Here is a 20,536-nt window from a genome sequence, read left to right as displayed (position 1 = left end):
ATGATCAAATTTTACAAAAACGTTAACGTTGCTTAGCTTGCTACCAGATACTAGTCTCAACCGCAGGAACATACTCACCACACAAAACCAGTTACTTAAGATTTGTAAATGGTGCTGCAGAAAAACCCCAGGAGGAACCAGAAGCAGTTACCTCTTGGATTCTGTATCGACTTGAAATGTTGGCAGAGGGCATGTTTAATAATGCTTCCAGGTTGACTGTGTCAAGGATAGTTCTCACATTCTTGACTTTTATAGATGGAAAATAGAAAAAGAACAGGCAGATTTAGGAGGCCAGATCTGTAAGCACTTGATGTCCTGATGTCCACAGGAAACTGACAGGGCAGTGTGCCTATGATCTCAGTGTTAGGGAAGAGAATCCTCGGGTCTTGCTCACCAACTAATGTACCTAAATCTGTTAGCCCCAGTTCCAGTGAAAAGACCGCTTCAAAATATGAGGAGGAGAGTAGCTGAGTAAGACAAATTTCATTGAGCACCTGGGCACCTAATAACTATCTGCTCTCCCCAGCCAGCTCTGTTCCTGGGGGGCCTATATCCTTCACAACCAATCCACTTCCTCACTCGAGTCCTATCACGCCATTTCCTAGATCCTTCGGCTTCTAGCCTTCGCCTCTGCCCCACAGGTATCACCCCCTCTACCCAGCCTGGGTAACAGTCATGCCACCACACGGAATAGCTTCTCTTGATGTGACTCCTAGAGGAATTGAGAGGCCTCATGTTTCATACCTTTAACTCTCCATTTTGAAATCCTTTCTTCTGTCAGAGTTGACAGAATGATCTAAGGAACAGCAGATCTGGCTGAATGTTTAGAAAGGTGAAGTGACATTTGGCAAAGAAATGGGATCTAGTTAGGGATGTAGATAGGTTCTGTCCATTGTAGAACACCTGCATTCCAGGTAAAGTAACCCTAGGCCCTCCTGTCCGTTCCCAGGAAACCAAAGTTTGGACCTGTGTATCTGCCAAGGGCCAAGAACAACAGGTAATTACTTCCCACAAACTTCAAGGGCCTTCTGTACAACCTAGCCCAAGCTACAGTGGTTACCTAACAGTGGTCCACTTCAGATACCTCTTGACATTTGCCCCTTGTTCTGCCTGGTTCCACTTCCCAGCTTTGGGACTTTTAGTAACTTTTTAAAATGCTCATTCCAGGAAGGAACATGGAATTTTTTTGTCTAAGTGGCCCATATCTATAACAACATAAGGTGTCCTGGGCAATATCCAAGAGAGTCCTGGCAACAGTAGAGAAAATACCCGAGATGTCAGAATAATTCTTCAATCCCCCTTTGCATACAGCAGACTTTGGGACCTTGTGTTCAGATTCTCACTCAAGCTTGGAACTCTTCATATTATCTCCCCCCCCCTTCAGAGTCCTCTTATCTGAATTTCATGTATTGAAAATATCAGCCTGCAGATTTCCTTGTGACAAGAGCCAGGGAATACAAGATGATTAATGGCCATCTCAGTTTCAAGCCTCTAGTAGGAATTTTGTAGAATGGACAATGTTGTCCACCAAGGGGCTCAATTCTGTGGATACTAGGCTCACCGGACTCCCTCTGAATTTTTAGTCAAAAAGTGAATTATCAGAGCTTTCTAACAAATCCTCTATAAAACGATGCGAGCATGATAAAAACACTGTTTTAGGCAGTTTAGATCAGCTGCAGACCCATTCACCAAAACTCCTTGGGACTTTTAGTGTGGGTTCTGCACCATTTCTTCACTATGTTATCATTGACTGTTTCCCACCCTGCACCTACTATTTGGAACAGAATTAAACATGAACAATGCATGGAAAACACCCAATACCCATCAGGCTTTTGTGTATCATCAGTCCCAGATGGGCAGACTTATTCCTATATTCCCCATACTTGCTACAGTGCCTGGACACAGAACTACTTCCCAATATACAATCCTGTATTTCCTGGCATCATGGTGGCTACCAACACACAACCATCTTAATGAGAAGTGTTGCAAGGCAGTGGTGGAGCACACCTTTAATCCCAGCACTCCTGGAGGCAGAGGTAGACGGATCTCTGTGAGTTTGCAACCATCCTAAGGACAGCCTCCAAGGCCACAGAGAAACCCTGTCTCGAAAAATCCAAAAGAGAAGTGTTGCCCTTTTGTTTTTAAACACCAACTTTTGTCATACAGCACTAAAACCTAATGTTGATTCAAATGCAACCTTTGCCCCTCCCCTTTGAGACAGGTCTCACTACATAGCACTGGCTGTTCTTTAATTCCCTATGTGCATCTCTGGGTTTGAGGTCTTCCAGATTCTTCAAGTTCTAGCTCTTCTGGGATTAGAGCATAGGCTACCATGCCCAGATGGACCCATTTGATGGAAATCAAAAGGAAGTTCCATGTCTTCACCCCAATAGTGCAGAACAGTATGCTATCTGTGGACATCCAGTTCTTAAATGCTAGAGTTTCTAAGAGCCTCATATGCATGCAGATTTGACACCAGATATCTTCAGTGATCAGCAGCTGATCATTAGCCAATCGGAACCACCTTTGAATCCAAGCAGTTTTACCAGCTTTTATTATAAACACCAGCACATTTCAAGTTCCCTCTTTTTGATCACAAATATAGGACTTTTTTCTTCTCCTCTTAAGTATACAGCATGAGACACAGTATCTGGGCACTCCAGCTCTTACAGAAATTTCCTTAGGACAAACTTGGGGATATTATTCACAGCCCACACCCTCAGCCACATCCTTTGACATCCAGATGGACAACTGCACAGGATGCAGACTCCAAGGAGGTTGGTACATAGCCTTGAACTTCAGGACAACCGAAAAGGATGTCCCCATTGCCCACATGAAAATGCTGCACATTGCCAAGTGCCACCTTCTGAGTGGGGCTGAGCAGCTCTTCTGAAGCTCCAGTTCCTCTTGTTTGAACACATGGCTTGGGGCTTCCCAATCAGCAGCAAAGCGCATTCTGAAGAGAGCCGAGAATATGCAAGGACCCATCAAGGACGGAGCATCACTTCTGGAGGACTTGGGACAGGGCTTAGTTGGGGGGATGTTAGATGATGGTCTATTCCTTACCTGGTCTTATCCACAGTATTAAAATCCAAGATTCAAAATTCTACATTCATTTGAAAGGCTTCCTCAAATTTAGATTTCCAAGTATCAAGAATTTTGAAAATACTTCTGTGAACTTAAAAGGCCAAAAGCAAGGCTATTTGGGTCATGATTTTTAAATTTAGCTGCCCCCCACCCCCATCTGGACCACCTTTTTGTTGGAAGACAGTATTTAAAAAAAAAAAAAAGTTCCCTGGGAGCAGTAGGCTAGGGGTTTAGTTCCCCTGTCAGTGGTCCTCCTCTTGGATGTGACAATTACAGTATTCAGGAGCTACCATTCCCTGCTCAGAAAGGGCACCTGTAACTGGACTTCATGAGTGGGTAAGACCATGAAGTAGCAGCCCCCAGGGTGGCACCAGGCCTGCAAAACCCTAATGAGGCCACATGGGGCAGGCTGATGGGGGTAACCTCCCAGTTGAACTTTTGGGGAGGGGAGGTCAGGAACCACCTCAAGTCCCTGGAGCACCCTTTGCATTGATTGTGGGATCTGGGTAGAGAAAGGGGGGACTGTCTGAAAAACAAAAGGGGGGCAGGAGCCCTCCCCACAGGGGCAGCTGGCCAACGAGGAGGACAAAGAGTGGGCTGGAGGCAAAGTGCTGTTTCTGACCCAGTGGTGATTGTCCCTCTTGGCCTGGGTGACATTCACCTGTGAGTATTGAATATGCAAGGCAATGCTGAGCAGCCTCCTCACTCTCTGTACAGGGACCCCCCCCCACTTCGGTGGCCACAAACCTGGGACACTTCCCAGTTGCCACCCACAATGCAACTATGACTGCAGCCCCGACCTCTCCACTCTGAGCGAACAATCAGAACCATGTCTTACAAAGAACAGACTCCAAAAATATATATAAATAAATAAAAACCTTAAACATTCTTACAGGGATCTTAAAGAACAGAATACATGTTAAAAACTTCAGTAATTTATATCAATTTTAAGCGATACTTTATATACAATGGGGAAAAAAACACATGCATAGTCCAAATACAATGTTGAAAACAGCATTTTCATAACAAAAAAAACCCCCGAACACTAAGTGTTAATACCATGTACATGAATTCAAGAAGGACCACCCTTTTTGTCTGTTGCACACAGTTTATTTAACAATATGATATAAGAAATGAGTTGGTATGTTACCATTCTATACAGTGATTGAATCTTCTTGAATTTTCTTATTTATAGTAATTATAGCGCTTGCATGATTTACACTAGAATTGCTTTTCCTCATTTCAAGTTTCACATAGAAGAAAGAAAAGAGTGCTTCTTCTCTATTAACATTAGCATGGTCTAAGAGAGTGATCATCCCTATTTTTGTCTAAAACCAGTTTTATCAGAGAAACAAAGCAACAATTTCTACATCTGCAAGACAAGAGGTTGGCTTAAGCCAGCATGTATAGATAAATGTGTGTGGGTGTGTACATGTGTGCACGCCGGAATCAATTCCTATTGTCCAGGGGTAATACTTGGAGATGCCCACAGAGTTCACTATAGAAAAAAATCTTCCCGCAACATCAGCTCGTTATCGGGACACATTATAAGATGCATTATTTCTGGAACCAGTTTCTGAGTATTATTTTTCTTTTCACTTTTAAACATAAATGTTTAAGTCTTGAAAATACAAATAAAAAATATGAATATAATGAACTTGTTTTTCCCATTAAAAAAAGGCATGAGTCACCAGCAATGACGACAAAAAGAATCCAAACAACCCCCCGGCCCCCAAAACAAAACAGAAAAAAAGAGAAAAAAGCTGAGAGAGAAAGAGAGACCGACCGGATATTTAAATCAACTGGTTTTTAACAAAAAATATATTCTTTGTATTGTTTTTTTAGACATCAATAATCTACCCTTCCATGCTTGGGAGTCACAGTCCATCTAGGCGTAATAAAAAGAGCCCAGATGCCTGGATTTTCAGTACAAAAAGTCCAAGAACATGAAAGGGGAGGGAGGAAAAATAAAACCAAAACAAAAAACAAAAGAAAAAAACCAAAACAAAACCAAAAAACAAAACAAAACAAAAAAAACCCACCAAAAACAAAACAAAAAACCCCCAAAAATAATAAAATAAAATCCCCAAAACAAAAAACCAAACATCAAATGCTCTCATAATGCTACAAACCCTCCACAAATTTTTCTAGTGTGTCTCCCGTGGTATCACCAACCAGGGACAGTTCACTGGACAGTGCGCTCCTGTTGGGGGTATTCAGCTGGGGGAGCATTGCACTCTGTTCAGGGTTCCCCAGGTGTCCCTGATCCATGGAGCTGGCCATGGTGACTGCGAGTCCGGGGTGGGGGGAGCCAGTCTGGGGTGAAACATGGTGTGGTGAAGGCTGGGGCTGTATCCGTGGTGATGGGCTGGAATGTGGAGGCTGGGATTGGGGCCGCGGAGACTGGACAGGGGCTGGAGACCGCACCTGGTTACTAAGGGATGTGGCGATCTGCTGGCCGGGGAGATGCGAGGCCTGTGGCTGTCCTGAGAGCATGTGCTGCTGGGGGCTCATGGGGTTCGGCTGGCCTGGGGACCCAATCTGCTGCTTCATCTGCTGCTGCTGCAGAATCCGCTGCTGTAGGGCCTGCTGAATGTTGGGGGTACTATCTGCCCCCAGCCCAGGCTGCCCCATTTGGCCAAGTTGTCCCATTGGAGCAGCCATCTGGCCCATGGAGCTACCCTGGATGGGGAGGTGCTGTTGCATACGTTGCTGCTGCATGGCTGGGGCGTAGCCTCCAGGTCCTTGTGGCTGCTGGAACTGGCTGTGTCCCGCCATGCCCCCGGCCATGCTGGCGCTGCTCTGCTGCTGCTGCTGCTGCTGCTGCTGCTGCTGCTGGTGTTGTAGCAGCTGTCTCCTAACCATTTCTCGGTACTGTGGATTCATGTTTGCCATGTTGGGGTTATGTCCAGGGTTCATGATGTTCAGAGCTTGTCCCTGGGGGTTCAGGCCTCCCATCGCCTGTTGCTGTGGAGGTACTCCAGGCCGTGGGACACCAGCTTGCATTGCATTCAGGTTCTGCAGGCTGGGCTGCTGGTGCATGCCGGGCTGGGGCTGCATGCCAGGCTGAGACTGAAGTCCAGGCTGGGGCTGCATGCCAGGCTGATTGGCCACATACTTGGCTGTACGCTGTTTAATGAAAGCTGCCATTAGCTGTGGGTTTGATTTGAGGATGTTCAGCACCTGCTGCTGTTGCTGAGGGGAGCTGGGCGACTTCAGGGTCCGCAACAGGTCTTGCAGGGCACTTGGCGAGATGCTCCTTGGAGGCTGCACATTGGGCATCCGTGGCCCGGCCACTGCTGCCTGGGCCTGCATAGACATTACAGGCCTGGGCATGCCTGGCATTGGCTGCTGCTGGGGGATGGGAGCCTGCTGCCACTGCCCAGGTGGCATGCTAGACATGACAGGCCCACTGACTTGATTGGGACGGGGCACATTCAGGCCCACAGGGGCCATCTGGCTCCCTGGGGTTCCCATACCTGCACGCCCTGGGGGCATGCCATTGTTGATGTTTGCTCGGTACAGGTGCTGCTGCTGCTGGGCCTCACGTTCAATTTGCCTCGCTGCTTCTACTGCTGCAGGTGGGGGCTGGGCAGGAGGTGGGGGAGCTGGCACCTGGTTGGTAGGCTTCCCAGCAGACACTATCGTTGGGGGCTGAGTCCGGGCTACATTAGGGAAGCCAGCTGGTGACATGTTTACAGGTGAAGGCTGAGGCTGGGCAGGGGGCTGTGGTGTTTGGGGTGTGCTGGGCTGCTGTGTGGGGGTCCCAGGTGGTGCTGAGGTAGGAGAAGGCAAACTCTGCTGAGGCACATTACGGGTGTTCATGGTGGCCATTCGACGGCGCATGAGCTGGGCCTGCTGCAGGCGATGCTGGATCTGCTGCTGGCGGAGCTTGTGTTTGATGTTGAGGCAGAAGGGTACAGGGCATTTATTTTCTTGGCAGTGTTTGGCGTGGTAGCAGCAAAGAGCAATGAGCTGCTTGCACACTGGGCATCCTCCATTAGTCTTGCGCTTACAACCCTTGGTGTGCTGCACTACTCGTTTCATCTTCTGGCAAGATGGCAGAGAGCAGTTGGCATTGCGACACTGGCAGGCATGGACCAGGGACTGGATGCAGCGCTGGATGCTGAGACGCCGGGACTCCTGCGGGCTCTTGGACTGTGGCTCACCTTGACTGCTGCCCTCATCGTCTAGCCCCAATCCCCACTTCACCATTTTATGGGTGTGGCTCTTTGTGTTGTAGCAATTGATACAAAGGTCATAGTCCTGTAGAGAAGCAAAGGGGACAGACCAACATCAGCATAAGCCCAGCATGAGCATACACCCTTGGGCATGGGGCATAGTATAGGACCAAGGCTTGAGCGGTTATTAATGATCCCATTCCTCCTTTATTTCATGTGCTTTGGGAAAAGCATCAAGACCTTACCTTGAGACTTAACAGCAAGAACTAAGAATACCATGACCATTTCCTCCAAGCACTACCAGAGACACTATCCCTGGGAAAAATGCATCAAATGATCCTTCCCCAACACAGAAAGCCCAAGTGGCTGAGAGATACTTGAACTTAGAAACTAAAAAGGAAGCATTAAATCTGAGGAGGGATGGAGACTCGGGAGACAGTTCAGTAAGTAAGAGGATTGGATGGTCAACTATGAGGACCCGAGTTTGGCTCTTCAGCATTCACACAGAAATCCAGCACTTGTAACCGCAGCACCAGGCAGGAAGGAGATAAGAGGACTGCTGGGGCTTGCTGGTCACCAGCCTAGCTCAGGTTCAGTGACAGATCTTTTCTAAGGAAATGAAGTAAAGAGTTACAGAGCAACTCTCCTCTGGCCTCTATGCATACACAAAAATATTTTCCATACAAACATACCACCCATATCCATGCAAACAAATCTAGAAAGCAGACATAAAATCCTACACTCAGTGAAGTAGAAAGAGGACATGGAAGCTTGGAGAAAGCTAGGGGAAAGAAAGCAAGAATTTAAAGGTAGGAAAGAAGGAAGGGCTAGGCAGTGAGACTGCCAGTCCCAGTCGCATACATGACCATCAAGTCTTCTAATCACGTGCTGTGATCATGCAAGCAGGGCAAAAGTGTAATCCCTTAGCAAGGCTAGGAAGAGACAAACACACCAGGATCCCCGTAGAACCAAAGTATCTCAGAGTGTCTTTCTACGGGCAGGCTGCCTCAGCACATGGCCTGTAGCGTTAGCAGACAAGAGCACAGGTAAGAGGACATGCCTGGTTCCCCATGCTGGAACAGACAGTATAAACAATGTTGTGCACAGATGTCAACACCTGCCTCCATTCTCAATGCTGCAGAGGACTATGCTGGAATACTACCTATGAGGGAAGGTCAGGAGGGAGGTGGGGGAGCTTACCTCACACACAGTGCAGTGCCAGCGTGTTTCTACATGGTGTTTGCACTCATTGCAGGTATAGACAAAGCGGTCCTGGCCCTGTGTGTGCAGTTCCACCAGCATGCACAGAGTGGACCATTTGGAGCGACGTAAGGAAGAGAACTCCCAGTGCTTGTCTCTGGCCAGGGTGAGGAAGGCATCACGCCCATCCATGAGGTCACAGCTGAGCAGGGGGTCAGGGTCCACAATGGGGGGCTGAGTGCTGATAACAGGACCAGCATGCAGATGAATCACAAAGAAGACCTGAAAGGAGGAGCTGCATTAACGCCACAGAGAAGCAGCTTGTGCCAAATGTTGGGTCACATATTCCTGTGTAATAGGAGGCTAACAAGAACCAGGGCCTGCTTTGCTTAAAGCCCTGATTTATGAGATGGAGCATAACTGACAACAAGCCACACAATATATTAACAAACTACTGTTCCACCTTCTACAGAGGTAGCCCCCTTTGTATCAAAGATATATATATATTTTTTTTTTATTTATTTATTGGGTTTTTTTCGAGACAGAGTTTCTCTGTAGAGTTTTGGAGGCTGTCCGTGAACTCGCTCTGTAGACCAGGCTGGCCTCAAACTCACAGAGGTCCACCTGCCTCTGCCTCCTGAGTGCTAGGATTAAAGGCGTGCGCCACCAATGCCCAGCCTGTGTCAAAGATTTGTAAAGGAGCTCCAGCACAGGTGCCTGCTGTTCCTCCAGGTTCTGAGTATCCCCAGAACCTCCCTCCCACAAGACTAAGTCACTACCTCCTTATGTTTCTCCATGGTGGCATACAGCTTCTGGGACAGGTCATTGGACACGTTGGGCATGCTGGGCTTCTTCTTGTTGGCACGGCTAATGCTGCTTTTGTTTTTGTTGGTCTTCTTATTGTTCTTTTTCTTGGCATTCTTGCTGTCACCTTGACTGCCCTGTAATGACATGCAAAAATGTCAAAACAACATCTATTTCCTAGGCTGTGGAGGTTCCAGAGACCCCATATGCACCTGGGCTATATGCTGCCACCAGACTGGCACCTGTATGTCCTGTTACTTCTTCAGGATGTTAATTTAGAATCTAAGATTCTAAGAGGATGTTTTCTTACCACTCCTCACAATTCCCTAGAAGGGAGTCCATGTTGTTCCATCCTGCACGCTCAGTACCTGCTTCTTTGTCTTGGGAAGGCCTGCTCATCTGTATGAGTTTTCAAAAGACTTGGGGAAGTTTCAAATGGCAGGCAGCAGGGGGGAAGCATGCACACCCAGATGACTTTCCAGGGCCCACACAACACTTGCACTAGGTAGAACATATCCAAACTTTGCTTTGCAACCTGTTGTTACTACTTTTCATAACTACTTCGCTGAGGTCTAAAAGGGACGCACTCCCCAATTCAGGTGCTCCAAAGTTCCTACTATATGAAGAGAACTTGGAGTATTACCTATTTAGAATACAACATAGAAAAGATAATCAGATCTGACCAAGAGAACTTCTTTATCCTGCAGGAGTGCTGTGCTGTGCACCAGTGACTCACTCATCTAGGCACACATTCCACTTCCTCAAATGATGCCACCACCACTGTCCTTCATAAGCCCAGACAAATGGCTCTGAGTCAGGCCACCTTTGCTCTGAGGCCTGGCTTAGCCAGTGGCCTCCTGGTCACTTGGTCTGCAATGTATTCTGAGCCAGCCACTTTGAATATGGCTTCTCTTCTCAAGTTTCCTTGGGAACTGTTTGGCAGTAGGATAAGAAATCAAACCTTGGTGAGTACCAGTCAGGTTCCTGAGAAAGTCAAAGGATGGATCAATTCTTAGAGGCTCCAGTGAGAGAAAATCAAGACACAGGGACAATTTGGGAGTTTTTGGGAACCAGCAGGACACAAACTTCTGTTTGACTCTGGTCTGTGCTTTCTTATTAAAGCTGTCTTTTTGAAGACACAGTACTTTGCACATTGTAACCACCCACCGAATCATGTGTACCCTGAGTAAGCATGCCACATGCTGACAGCACCTCTAGCCCGCAGGGCCCAATCTTGACAACTTCCTTTGGAGCAACACAGCCCACTCTTTGCTTCTTCCTCATTAGAGTGAGTTCCAGCTTCACACAGACACTCTTTTATTTCATGAATTCCCACATGCCACAAACAGTCTCCACAGAAGTCACTGCACACACCTAGCGAACCTATAGCTATAACCAATATATGCCACTTGTCAACTCTACCTGGTAATCACACATATTTCCTCCCCATCCTGGAAGACTCCATCCCCTGTAACTCAAGTGGGATCCCAGCTCCTATGTCACTGTTTCCAAAGCCACCACCCTCAGACCTCCTGCTGTCTTCTTTACCTTTAAATCCTTTCTTCTCAGAGTTGCCCCATCACCTGAAAAAACACCAAGCAGCTATCCAGGTACTTCCTGTTTCTCCTAGTATAAAATATCTCCTGGGGAAGGGACAAGGTCTTTAGTTTACTCTGCACTCCCTGGTACGCAGGGATAATGAACAGTGAACAGGTTGAGAGCAAAAGAAAACAAAAACAAAAAAACCCTAAACAAATGACAAAATGAGTAGTTGTCACAATACACAGCGCACAATGCCTGGAATTTCAGTTTCTCTGGGAAGTAACTTCCATCCATCTCCACGTACTGTCTTGGCTCCAACAGAGCACCATCTTCCTTCCTTCTACTCTCCAGGTCTAACCACCAAGGGAATGTCTCTTGTATAGACCCCACACCTGCTTTTTGTTGTTGGTGCCCTACGTGTGCATGAGAATGACCACAGAAAGAACCCAACGACAAACGTATACTTCCCAGCCGGCCACTCTGTGGCTCAGCTCTAGGGGGGGCAGTACCTCAGGGGTTTCACTAGCTGCAGTACTTTCTTCTTTTTTCCTCTCTTCTTCTTCTTGTTCTAGCTCCTTAATGCTTTCTTCCAATACATTAGGCCAGAAATCTCCCTCAAAATAGGGCAACTCCTTGGCACTTGTGAGCCTGTCTTCATTTGCTTGTTTGAAGATGTCCTAGGAGGAAGCAGCAAAGAGGTTGAGGTGAAGTCCCGTGCACTACTGGGATCTCACACACAATCCAAACATCAACTACTGAAAGACCCACTGCTCCGACCAACTGAACAGTTGCTTCTACAGTTTCATCAGATGCTTTAGGCTCAGGTTTCTATTTTTTGCAATTGATGATAGTCATAAAGCACATGAGTGCCAAAGGAAAATACACAAACCATGCTAACAGCTGCAACAAAGCCAACACCATCTTCAACAGAAGTACCTTATAGTCATTAATGATCCTCTCTGCGAATGCCTTGTCCAGCATCTTCTTGTACCACTCCTGCAGTCGTTTGGGTTTGGGGATTTTCTGGTCAGGGGGGTGGCAATGAAAGATGTAGTCATCTCCTTCACTTGGGGGACAGGCCCAGATGTGTCCTGTCACATACCTATAAGACACATATGAAACAAGCCAGACAGAAGTGTCAGTGAACTCTGATCTACTTGTGAGGCAATTGTAGCTTAAGAATAGGAACTAAAGAAAGGACAGAAATTTAAAAATGAGGGAAGTTGAAAACAAAAGAAATGACTATAATGCTGCTTGTGTAGGTCTTAGAAAATATGTGGGCTCCAACGTGTGTGTGTGTGTGTGTGTGTGTAAGCATTATCTTCATCATTTACAAATCTAACCCTATATCTGGCATTGAGGACTTTATTCTCAGAAGTGCACGCAAGGAGCTGAGCCTCCAGGACACAGTATAGGGATGTGAAGCACCAGCTTCCTGCCTACTTCCTCCTGTGCACTGGAAAGGCAGCTGAGGCAAGTAATTCTCTTTAGAGGATTCACGTCAAATAACATATTCACTCTGTTCAAGACACTTAAGCAAACATTTTTAGGTTTGGGAAAACAATATGACAGGTATGGTATATAAACATATAGTACCAGAGAAAATAGACACATAGTGTGTGTTCAGTGAATTCCAATGAAAGACCAGCAAAGACAGATGTAAACAAGTAGATTAGTGGCTGTCTGAGGGCAGGGGCAGGACAGGGAGTAGTAGTGACGGCATAGGGTTCTGGTGAAGGAGTGAGTGTGTGTAGAGACTTGACTTATGAGAATGGTTACACCAGTTGATAATGTTAAAAACCACTGACTTTAAAACCTGAAACAAGCAAAACAGGTTATGTAGATTTTTGCCTCAATAAAGTGAAAAGAAAATGAAAAGTAAGCTAAGGCAAAGGGTAGACATTGCTCTTTGGGGTCAGACATGTGGGAGGCTCAGCAGATTTCTGAACCCACTCGATATATTAGAATAAAAACACACAAAACTAAAATAGATTAAGTCACTATTTCACAAAATAGACAAAACGTTTTTATTGATTCTAATAATTGAGACTCACCCCAATTTCTTCACATACTCTAGATATCCAATGAGGATCTCATGGTAAACAGCTGTCCGGAGGCAGCGGGGCCGGAAGAAATGAATACTGTCCAGATAAGATATGTACACACGCCTGCAGGGGTGGGTGGGGTGTCATTTGTCTTTTTAATTCAGGGTATGCCTCAAGCTTGAAAACAAACACTAACATCCAAAAGCCCCCAGAAATAGATTTGACAGCATTCACACAGGCCCTCATCACAATTTCGGCTGAAAACTACCTAAGGAAACAGAAATAATTTTCTACTGTCCAACAAAAGAAATGGGAACTTTCCCCAGGGGAGCACCTTGAGAGAAACCACTTCTTTTCCCCTCTCACTCAAAATCCAGACTAAATCTGGAGATGCTTGGTTTGACCAGGGGCATCCAGCTGTTGCTACCTTGATGAGTCAAAACAAAACTAGGGCCATACACAAACATGTCACACTACCACCAAGACCCTTTGTTTCCTGACAGTTTACAGGAAAGCATAACTAACTGGTTCAGTCAGGTAACTGACTGTTTTCATCCAGTACCAAAGCACACAGCTCAGTCTGTTACCATCCAACATGGGACTAAAGACACATCTGGAGTAAGATGAAGACTACCTTGTATTTGGCGGGGGGCAGTCAGAGCCATACTCTTGCACATGCATCCCAAAAAAGCATACATCGACTCCATCAATCTCCTCGAAAGCAAAGAGTGCCTTGGTTCGATACGGGAAAGATTCTGACATTTCTCCAGAATCCACAAACCTGAAACAGAAACCAAAGCCTGTTCTGTGTAGAAGGTTCAAGGCAACAATAGCCGGAACAGTTGCAGGGCTGTACTGTAGCTCTTTTTTTTCTTTTTTAGTTTTTTGAGACAGGGTGTCTCTATAGGTTTGGAGCCTGTCCTGGAACTTTCTTTGAAGACCACGCTGGCCTTGAACTCACAGAGATCCACCTGCCTCTGCCTCCCGAGTGCTGGGATTAAAGGCATGGGCCACCACCTCACGGCTGCTGTAGCTCTTCTTGATCCTGTTTCTTAGGCAAGAGAGCCATCTCTGATAATAAATTGGAATTCAGAAAAGAAGGTCTTGTGCTAGTTACCATAAGCCTCTTCAATAAGGACATAACACTTGAAGTCCTACAGAGACAGGAGTGGGACTACTCCACAGTTTAAGGCAGGAGGAAAGAACACAAACCTTGACTTCATCCCTGGCTTGACCTCCACAGTCTTGTCTGAGCTGGCCACCACTCTGACAAAAACCTCCCCAGCTTCAGGGTGATTCTGGCGCCGCAAAAACTTGTTCACTCGGTCTTCCAAATGGTTTCCCAATCGTGTGGTCTGAAGCCCTAAAAAGTTCAGAATGAGCAGGATTAGGCAGAGCTGTTGAGGCTATTGCTTCACTTTGCTACTTTTCTTCTTCTTTTTAAAAAAATAATTTATTTTTATTTTATGTGCATTGGTAAAACACTTGCATGTATGTCTGTATGAGGGTGTCAGATCTTGGAGTTAGACAGCTGTGAGCTGCAATGTGGGTGCTAGGAATTGAACCCTGGTCCCTGGGAAGAGAACCCAGTGCTCTTAACCACCAAGCCATTTCTCCAGCACCCTCACTTTGCTATTTTCAAAGACTAATGAATGTTCTCTTAAGTACAGAAGAGATCCATCCTGTGACATGAGTGTCTGTTCACGTGTTTTTATCCATTTCTAACAGTAAGGGACAGGACAGACAAAAAGATGGCCTAAATCTGACAGAACCAAAGACATTGTGCTTCTTGTCCCTCACCTCAGTCTTGGGTAGCTGAGTGGCAGCCTGTGGGACTAGCCCTGCTCAGAAGTCTCCTGGGTGTAGGGCTATCTCAATGATGCCAACAGGCAGACTGCTTATTGCCTCCAAACTACACTTGAGGAACTCTAATAACAACAAGGAACATGGTACACCCTTGGCCCAACCAATGACTAGATTTCCTTCCATCTAGCTAAGTTGCAGTTGGACTGCAAAGCATCAGCCAAGGACTGCCTTCTGAGTACAGTGCTCACCTAGGAGGCAGAGCAGGCAAGACATTAGCCTCAGGCAACCTTGTCTTGGTGATGTGACCTGTCCTGTGCTAGCTCTTGCCATAGCATAAGAGACAGTCCATGTGACCAAACTACCAGGAATAAACATCAGTATAGAGAATTGCTTTCCAGTGAAAGAGGACTAGCATGTGAAAGCTATAAAAGATTCATTGATTATAAAAATGAATGGGTTTTGGATGCATGGTACTGAGGCACTGAACCCAGGATTCAACATATACTAAATAGATACTCTACCTCCTTTCCCCATATCAGATGATGGACTCCCCAGCTTCATTTTGTAAGAAGGTAGGGTGTCTTGCACTATGTAGCCCAGGCTGGCATGGGTCTCAAGGGGATTGTCCTGTATTAGCCTCTTAAGAGCTGGGATTACAGGCATGAGTCACCATAACCAGTTAAGATGATAAAATTTTAGATAAGTTTTCTTCTTTATTGACTTTTAAATATTTTCTACATTCATGAAAACTGTTCATAAAAATAAACCCAGGGGCCGGAAAGATGGCCCAGTGGTTAAGAACACCTACTCTAGCAAAGGACCTATGTGCAGTCCCAGCATCAGTACCAGGCGCCACAGCCACCACAAACTCTAGCTCTAGGAAATCTAATACCTCTCCTGGTCTCCAGGATGCTGTACACACTTGATATACATACAAACAAGCAGGAACACACATATACACACACAAATTTAAACGTAAGTTAAAATTTTTTTTTTTTGTTTTTACGAGACAGGGTTTCTCTGTATTGTTTTGGAGGCTGTCGGTCCAGCCCAGCCTCGAACCAACGCCCGGCTAAGTTAATATTTTTAAAAGTAAATCTACTTAAAGTCTTAGAAGATTCCTCACTAATGTCTCAAGAGTTATCTAGAGAATTACAATTCCATGTAAATTCATTTTTCTGTAAGAAATACACCGAGTGGTGCTTTGGAAGTATATTAAAATATGTCTAAAAAGGTGGTTTAAAAAGAAAACAAAATCCAACAGCAAAATAAAAAGTACCCACGGAAAAACAAAGCTCTGTAAAGAAGTAAGGTCTGAGGTCTGTTTATACTTCAGTGGCTTCACACTCATAAACGTGGTTGGGCTGAGCTCTGTGCCCAGAGGCTTTCAGGGCTAAGTGACTGCTCTGACAAGCACAAGTGTAGGGACAAAGGGCTTGGTAAGACCACTATTCTTGCTGAAACCCTGCACTGTGGGACAGTAGCCCTGCCCCCAGGAGACAGCACCTTTTCTGCACAGGGCTCTTGACTTTGAGCTACAAGAGAGAGATCTGCTAAAAAAATGTTCTGAGTTCTGAAATTTACTTTTCCTTTTTTTTTTCTTCTATTTTTCTTTCTGGGTTCTTTGAGACAGGGTTTCTCTGTGTAGCCCTGGAACTTCTCTATAGATTTGGGTAGGCCTTGCACTCACATAGATCCACCTACCTCTGCCTCCTAAGTGCTACCACTAATCACCTAAAGCTTTTTCTTCTGAAATTTACTTTCTAAGTTTTCTAAACTGTTATTGAAAACATGAGCGGATCATAAAAGGATGAAGTTGAATTACTCCAAGAAAAACTTAAATATCAAAACCACTGACCACTGAGCTCTAAATCCTCAGTGACAGGTAACGAAAAGAGAAGAGAAACTACAACAGTTTGAAGTACACAATCCAGGACACAGAAATCTTTAGCAAACTTACTCTTAGCACTGAATTTGTTTTCTTTCCGAGGTCTGCCAGTTTTCTTCAAGCAGTTGTCACACACAAAACTGTACAACAGACAATGGTTGTGATCAGATCATACTCAACAGTGAATGCTGCCAAGCCAGTGAAAAAGTAGCACTGGATACTTTTTGGCATTTTAAACTCACATCAGTGTGAGGAGACAGACGGCTTTGATTCTACAATTTGTAAAGCACACAAACAGAAGATTTAAATTTAGAACCAACTGCCACCTCCCTTAATTGCTGAATTTTGCTGACAATGAACAAGACTCAGTACCACAGCCACCACCCCATGACTTGTGCACAGCTGCTCCCCCTTCCCAGAGATCACAGCAAATCACTCACCCTGAAGGCCAAATGATGTCATAGTGTAGAACACAAATCTGATGCATCTTCCGGCCACACTCTTTGCAGTCAACAAAACTGGGAGATAAGAAAGCACAATTATACACCCAGAGCAACACATCAAAAGTTTTTGGCGGGAGCTTAAGTATATGGGCACACACTGTTGTCTGAGCTGTTTTTAGGAGCTCTGACATCTATGCATGTACTAATTCAGAAGTGTTTTACATGTTTACCTATGTTAATTTTACTTAAGAAACAGACTCTATTCCTGCTTTTTTTTTTTTGGCCCCTTTGAGTAAATGAGGTCTGGCCATATAGTCCAACCTGGCCTTGAACACATAATTCATAACCCTTTCTTTGGTCCCCTGGGTGCTAAAATTAGAAGCCTGCACTACCAATTTCTCTCCTTTTTTGTACACTGGGCCACTTTCTTTTCTCCCCATTTCCCTTTGCAAACACAATGTGTGTGTGGGGGGGGATATGCACAAATGCAGGTATATGCAGGTACAGAAGTCAGAAGCCAGCTGTGTGGAACCACTTCTCTCCTTCCACCTTCATCTGGATTCTTGGGAATGAAGTGATGTTGCCCTGTTTCCTCAGCAAGTGCCTTTATCCACTGAGCAATTTTTTTTTTTCCTAGACAGGGTTTCTCTGTGGCCTTGGAGCCTGTCCTGGAACTAACTCTTGTAGACCAGGCTGGTCTCAAACTCAGAGATCCGCCTGCCTCTGCCTCCCAAGTGCTGGGGTTAAGGGCGTGCCCCACCACCGCCCTGACCCACTGAGCAATCTTACTAGCCTATGAAACTTTATTTTTAAAAATTACTATGATAAGTTGAGTGGTGGTGATGTACACCTTTAATCCCAGCAGTTGGGAGGCAGAGGCAGGCAGATCTCTGTGAGTCTGAGTCCATTCTGGTCTACAAAGTGAGTGCCAAGACAGCCAGGGTTTTTATACAGAGAAACCCTGTCTCAAAAAAAAGAAAAACACCAAAACACCACCAACAACAAAAAAGTAAAAAGAAAAACTATTACTATGATAAAGACATATTCCATAGTCCAGTAATTCTCATGTTACTCAGGGCCTATTCTTTATGTCATTTTCCTGTACTTAAATGGGGTCAGGAAACAGAACAGTATTTTCGTTTTATAACACTCGCTCCTAATTTTCAGATTTTTCCCACCCTACCCTCCTAAGGCTACAAAAAACAAAGTAGCTATACAAGAACAGCCCTAGCAGGCCCAAGGCACAGGAAACACCTGCTCCAAGTTAGTGGAAGGCATCAATGTCAACAGAAGGTGGACAGGCTTCCCTGAATACACACCCAGTCTCCTGGTACCACTTCCACACTGGTCAGTTCAGCTATAGCCACTTACAAATGCATTTTATTAGCCCCAAGAGATGACTGGCATAGGAATTCTTTTTTTTTTTTTTTTTTTTTTTTTTTGGTTTTTTCGAGACAGAGTTTCTCTGTGGCTTTGGAGGCTGTCCTGGAACTCGCTTGGTAGTCCAGGCTGGTCTCGAACTCACAGACATCCGCCTGCCTCTGCCTCCCGAGTGCTGGGATTAAAGGCGTGCGCCATCAACGCCCGGCAGCATAGGAATTCTTAATACCAAGATACCCAGCTTTTTAGTTCACTGTCGTACTGCTACCAAAATCCACATCACAGGAAAATTTAAGGCACCAAAAAGCATCCCAGTTTCCTGGGAGAGGCAAGCCCTTGATAATGACTAGCTGCTTCTTGTCCTGTCATCCTGCTACAAAAACATTCAATCATGGTATGTCCTAATCAGCCTCCCTGTTGCTGTTCTCTTCAGAGAGAGGACACACATGTAACATGGAGAGTATCACTCAGTTTTGGCTACTAATTAATAGCCGTGTTGGAGGTTCCCTCCCCACACCCTAACTGCTCATTCATGGCCTGCACTACATTCTTCCAGTGTTTATCCCATCGTATCTGTACGTACAATCTCTCAAGCGAGCTTGGTTGGCCTATGCTGAGATGCAAACTCAAAACAGTATTACTCCCACCCTCTCTCTAAAGACAACTTGCTCAGTGTTTCCCTCCATTGTCAGGGAAGGAAGTATCAAATATATATTATGTGTCTGTGATCCACTGGCTACAGCCCTCTCCTTGATATCCCACTTACTCACAGTATGGCTCCCTCTTCTACCTCCAACTGTTCTGCTTTAGTTGAGTCCTGACTTCTTGCCTAGGTTCTACCTAAATCTCTGAGAAGTTTCTAGAGAGACTGGAGACTGAAATCATATGCCTTATGTTCTCCACTTAAGGGTCTCGGTCTGTTTTTCTTTAGAAACAGGATCTCACTAAATAGCCCAGGCCAGTCTTGAGTTAGCTATCCTGCCCCAGCTTCTCAGCTGTTGGGAGTGTAGAGGAGTGCTGACACACACTGCTGCAGAGGTGCACTTTCTACACTAGCCTCAAGCTGCTCTTTAAAACTTACCCAGCTGGGTGGTAGTGATGTACTCCTTTATTCCCAGCTCTTGGGAGGCAAAGGCAGGCAGATCTCTGTGAGTTTGAGGCCAGACTGGTCTACAAAGTGAGTTCCAGGACAGTCAGAGCCGTTACACACAGAAACCCTCCAAAAACAAAACAAAAAACTAAAACCCCCAAACCCAGTATGCATTGAATTGCATAAATGTCAAACAGGTCAAATTTATTAAATGCCCCTGCCACTACATCGCATGGGAGTGGACCTTTACCCTCAAGGCCTGACTGGCCAATCATTCCCATGACATGTGTTTTGAGTATCGTGTGCTCTTTCCTTCCTTTATGGTAGAATGTTATGTCCCTCTCTCCAACGCCTGCTTTTGGATAAGAATCACCAACTCCAGGAAGCCCACCGCAATGGTGATGCTGTTGTGCTCATGCTAAAAGCATCACCTATGGAACCATGTACACTGCCTCCTGCTGCCTGTACTCATCTCCTGCTGCAAAAAGAAACTTAAAATCCACAGAGGGGGGCTGGAGAGAAGGCTCAGTAGTGAAGAACACTTGACCCAAGTACACCTCCCAACAAACACGGCCATTCACAGTCATTTGTAACTCTAGTTTAGGGATATCTGACCTATTCTGGCCGCTGGGGTATAAGGCACACATGTCCTTGAATCATTAATATGGGGGGGGGCAACTTGCAACATGACAAAATAACATAAAAAATCAGAAAGAAAAGTGAATTTTCCTTGGGTCAAGTCTCCATATGTACCAGCATTCATTATTTAATGTAATCCTGTCTCTAGGTATCAGACAGGATAGAGGAAGTAACCTTCCCAAAGAAAGCTGAATCTCCAAATGTTACACAGGTGGGAAGTCAGTATCTTCCATTATAGCAGTTGACCTCTCTGGAACTAGGATATTTGGGACCAAGAGAGCAAAACAAACTGACAAACCTGTCCCAAGCTTTAAAAGCCAACTTTAAAAATGAAGCATTCTCATGAACAAGGGCAGTGTTAAGAACAAACACTGCATTTGAGAAGACAGAGTTTATAAAAGTGGTTCTTAAGACGTTTTAATTTTACAATT

At 45.4% G+C, this 20,536-nt stretch overlaps 1 protein-coding gene across 4 annotated transcripts in view; it reads right to left on the bottom strand.

The window, feature by feature from the left end:
- Nucleotides 1-2,525: 2,525 nt before the first annotated feature.
- LOC101842987 (CREB binding protein) overlaps nt 2,526-20,536 on the bottom strand; it is a 126,802-nt gene continuing 108,791 nt past the window's right edge. For all 4 annotated transcript variants that reach the window (XM_040748159.1, XM_040748160.1, XM_040748161.1 and 1 more), the window contains 10 exons: nt 16,994-17,071; nt 16,626-16,693; nt 14,072-14,222; nt 13,494-13,640; nt 12,869-12,982; nt 11,751-11,916; nt 11,324-11,491; nt 9,248-9,409; nt 8,469-8,750; nt 2,526-7,353 (listed from right to left, as the gene is read on the bottom strand). In XM_040748159.1, coding sequence (XP_040604093.1) covers nt 5,212-7,353; nt 8,469-8,750; nt 9,248-9,409; nt 11,324-11,491; nt 11,751-11,916; nt 12,869-12,982; nt 13,494-13,640; nt 14,072-14,222; nt 16,626-16,693; nt 16,994-17,071 — 3,478 coding nt within the window. In that variant the 3' untranslated portion in view covers nt 2,526-5,211. The remainder of the gene's footprint in view (nt 7,354-8,468; nt 8,751-9,247; nt 9,410-11,323; nt 11,492-11,750; nt 11,917-12,868; nt 12,983-13,493; nt 13,641-14,071; nt 14,223-16,625; nt 16,694-16,993; nt 17,072-20,536) is intronic.

This window comes from Mesocricetus auratus, unplaced genomic scaffold (assembly GCF_017639785.1).
Source record: "Mesocricetus auratus isolate SY011 unplaced genomic scaffold, BCM_Maur_2.0 Super-Scaffold_100007, whole genome shotgun sequence".
Classification (NCBI taxonomy): domain Eukaryota; kingdom Metazoa; phylum Chordata; class Mammalia; order Rodentia; family Cricetidae; genus Mesocricetus; species Mesocricetus auratus.
The sequence above is the reverse complement of the archived record's forward strand: the minus strand, read 5'-3'. Positions and strand labels throughout refer to the sequence as shown.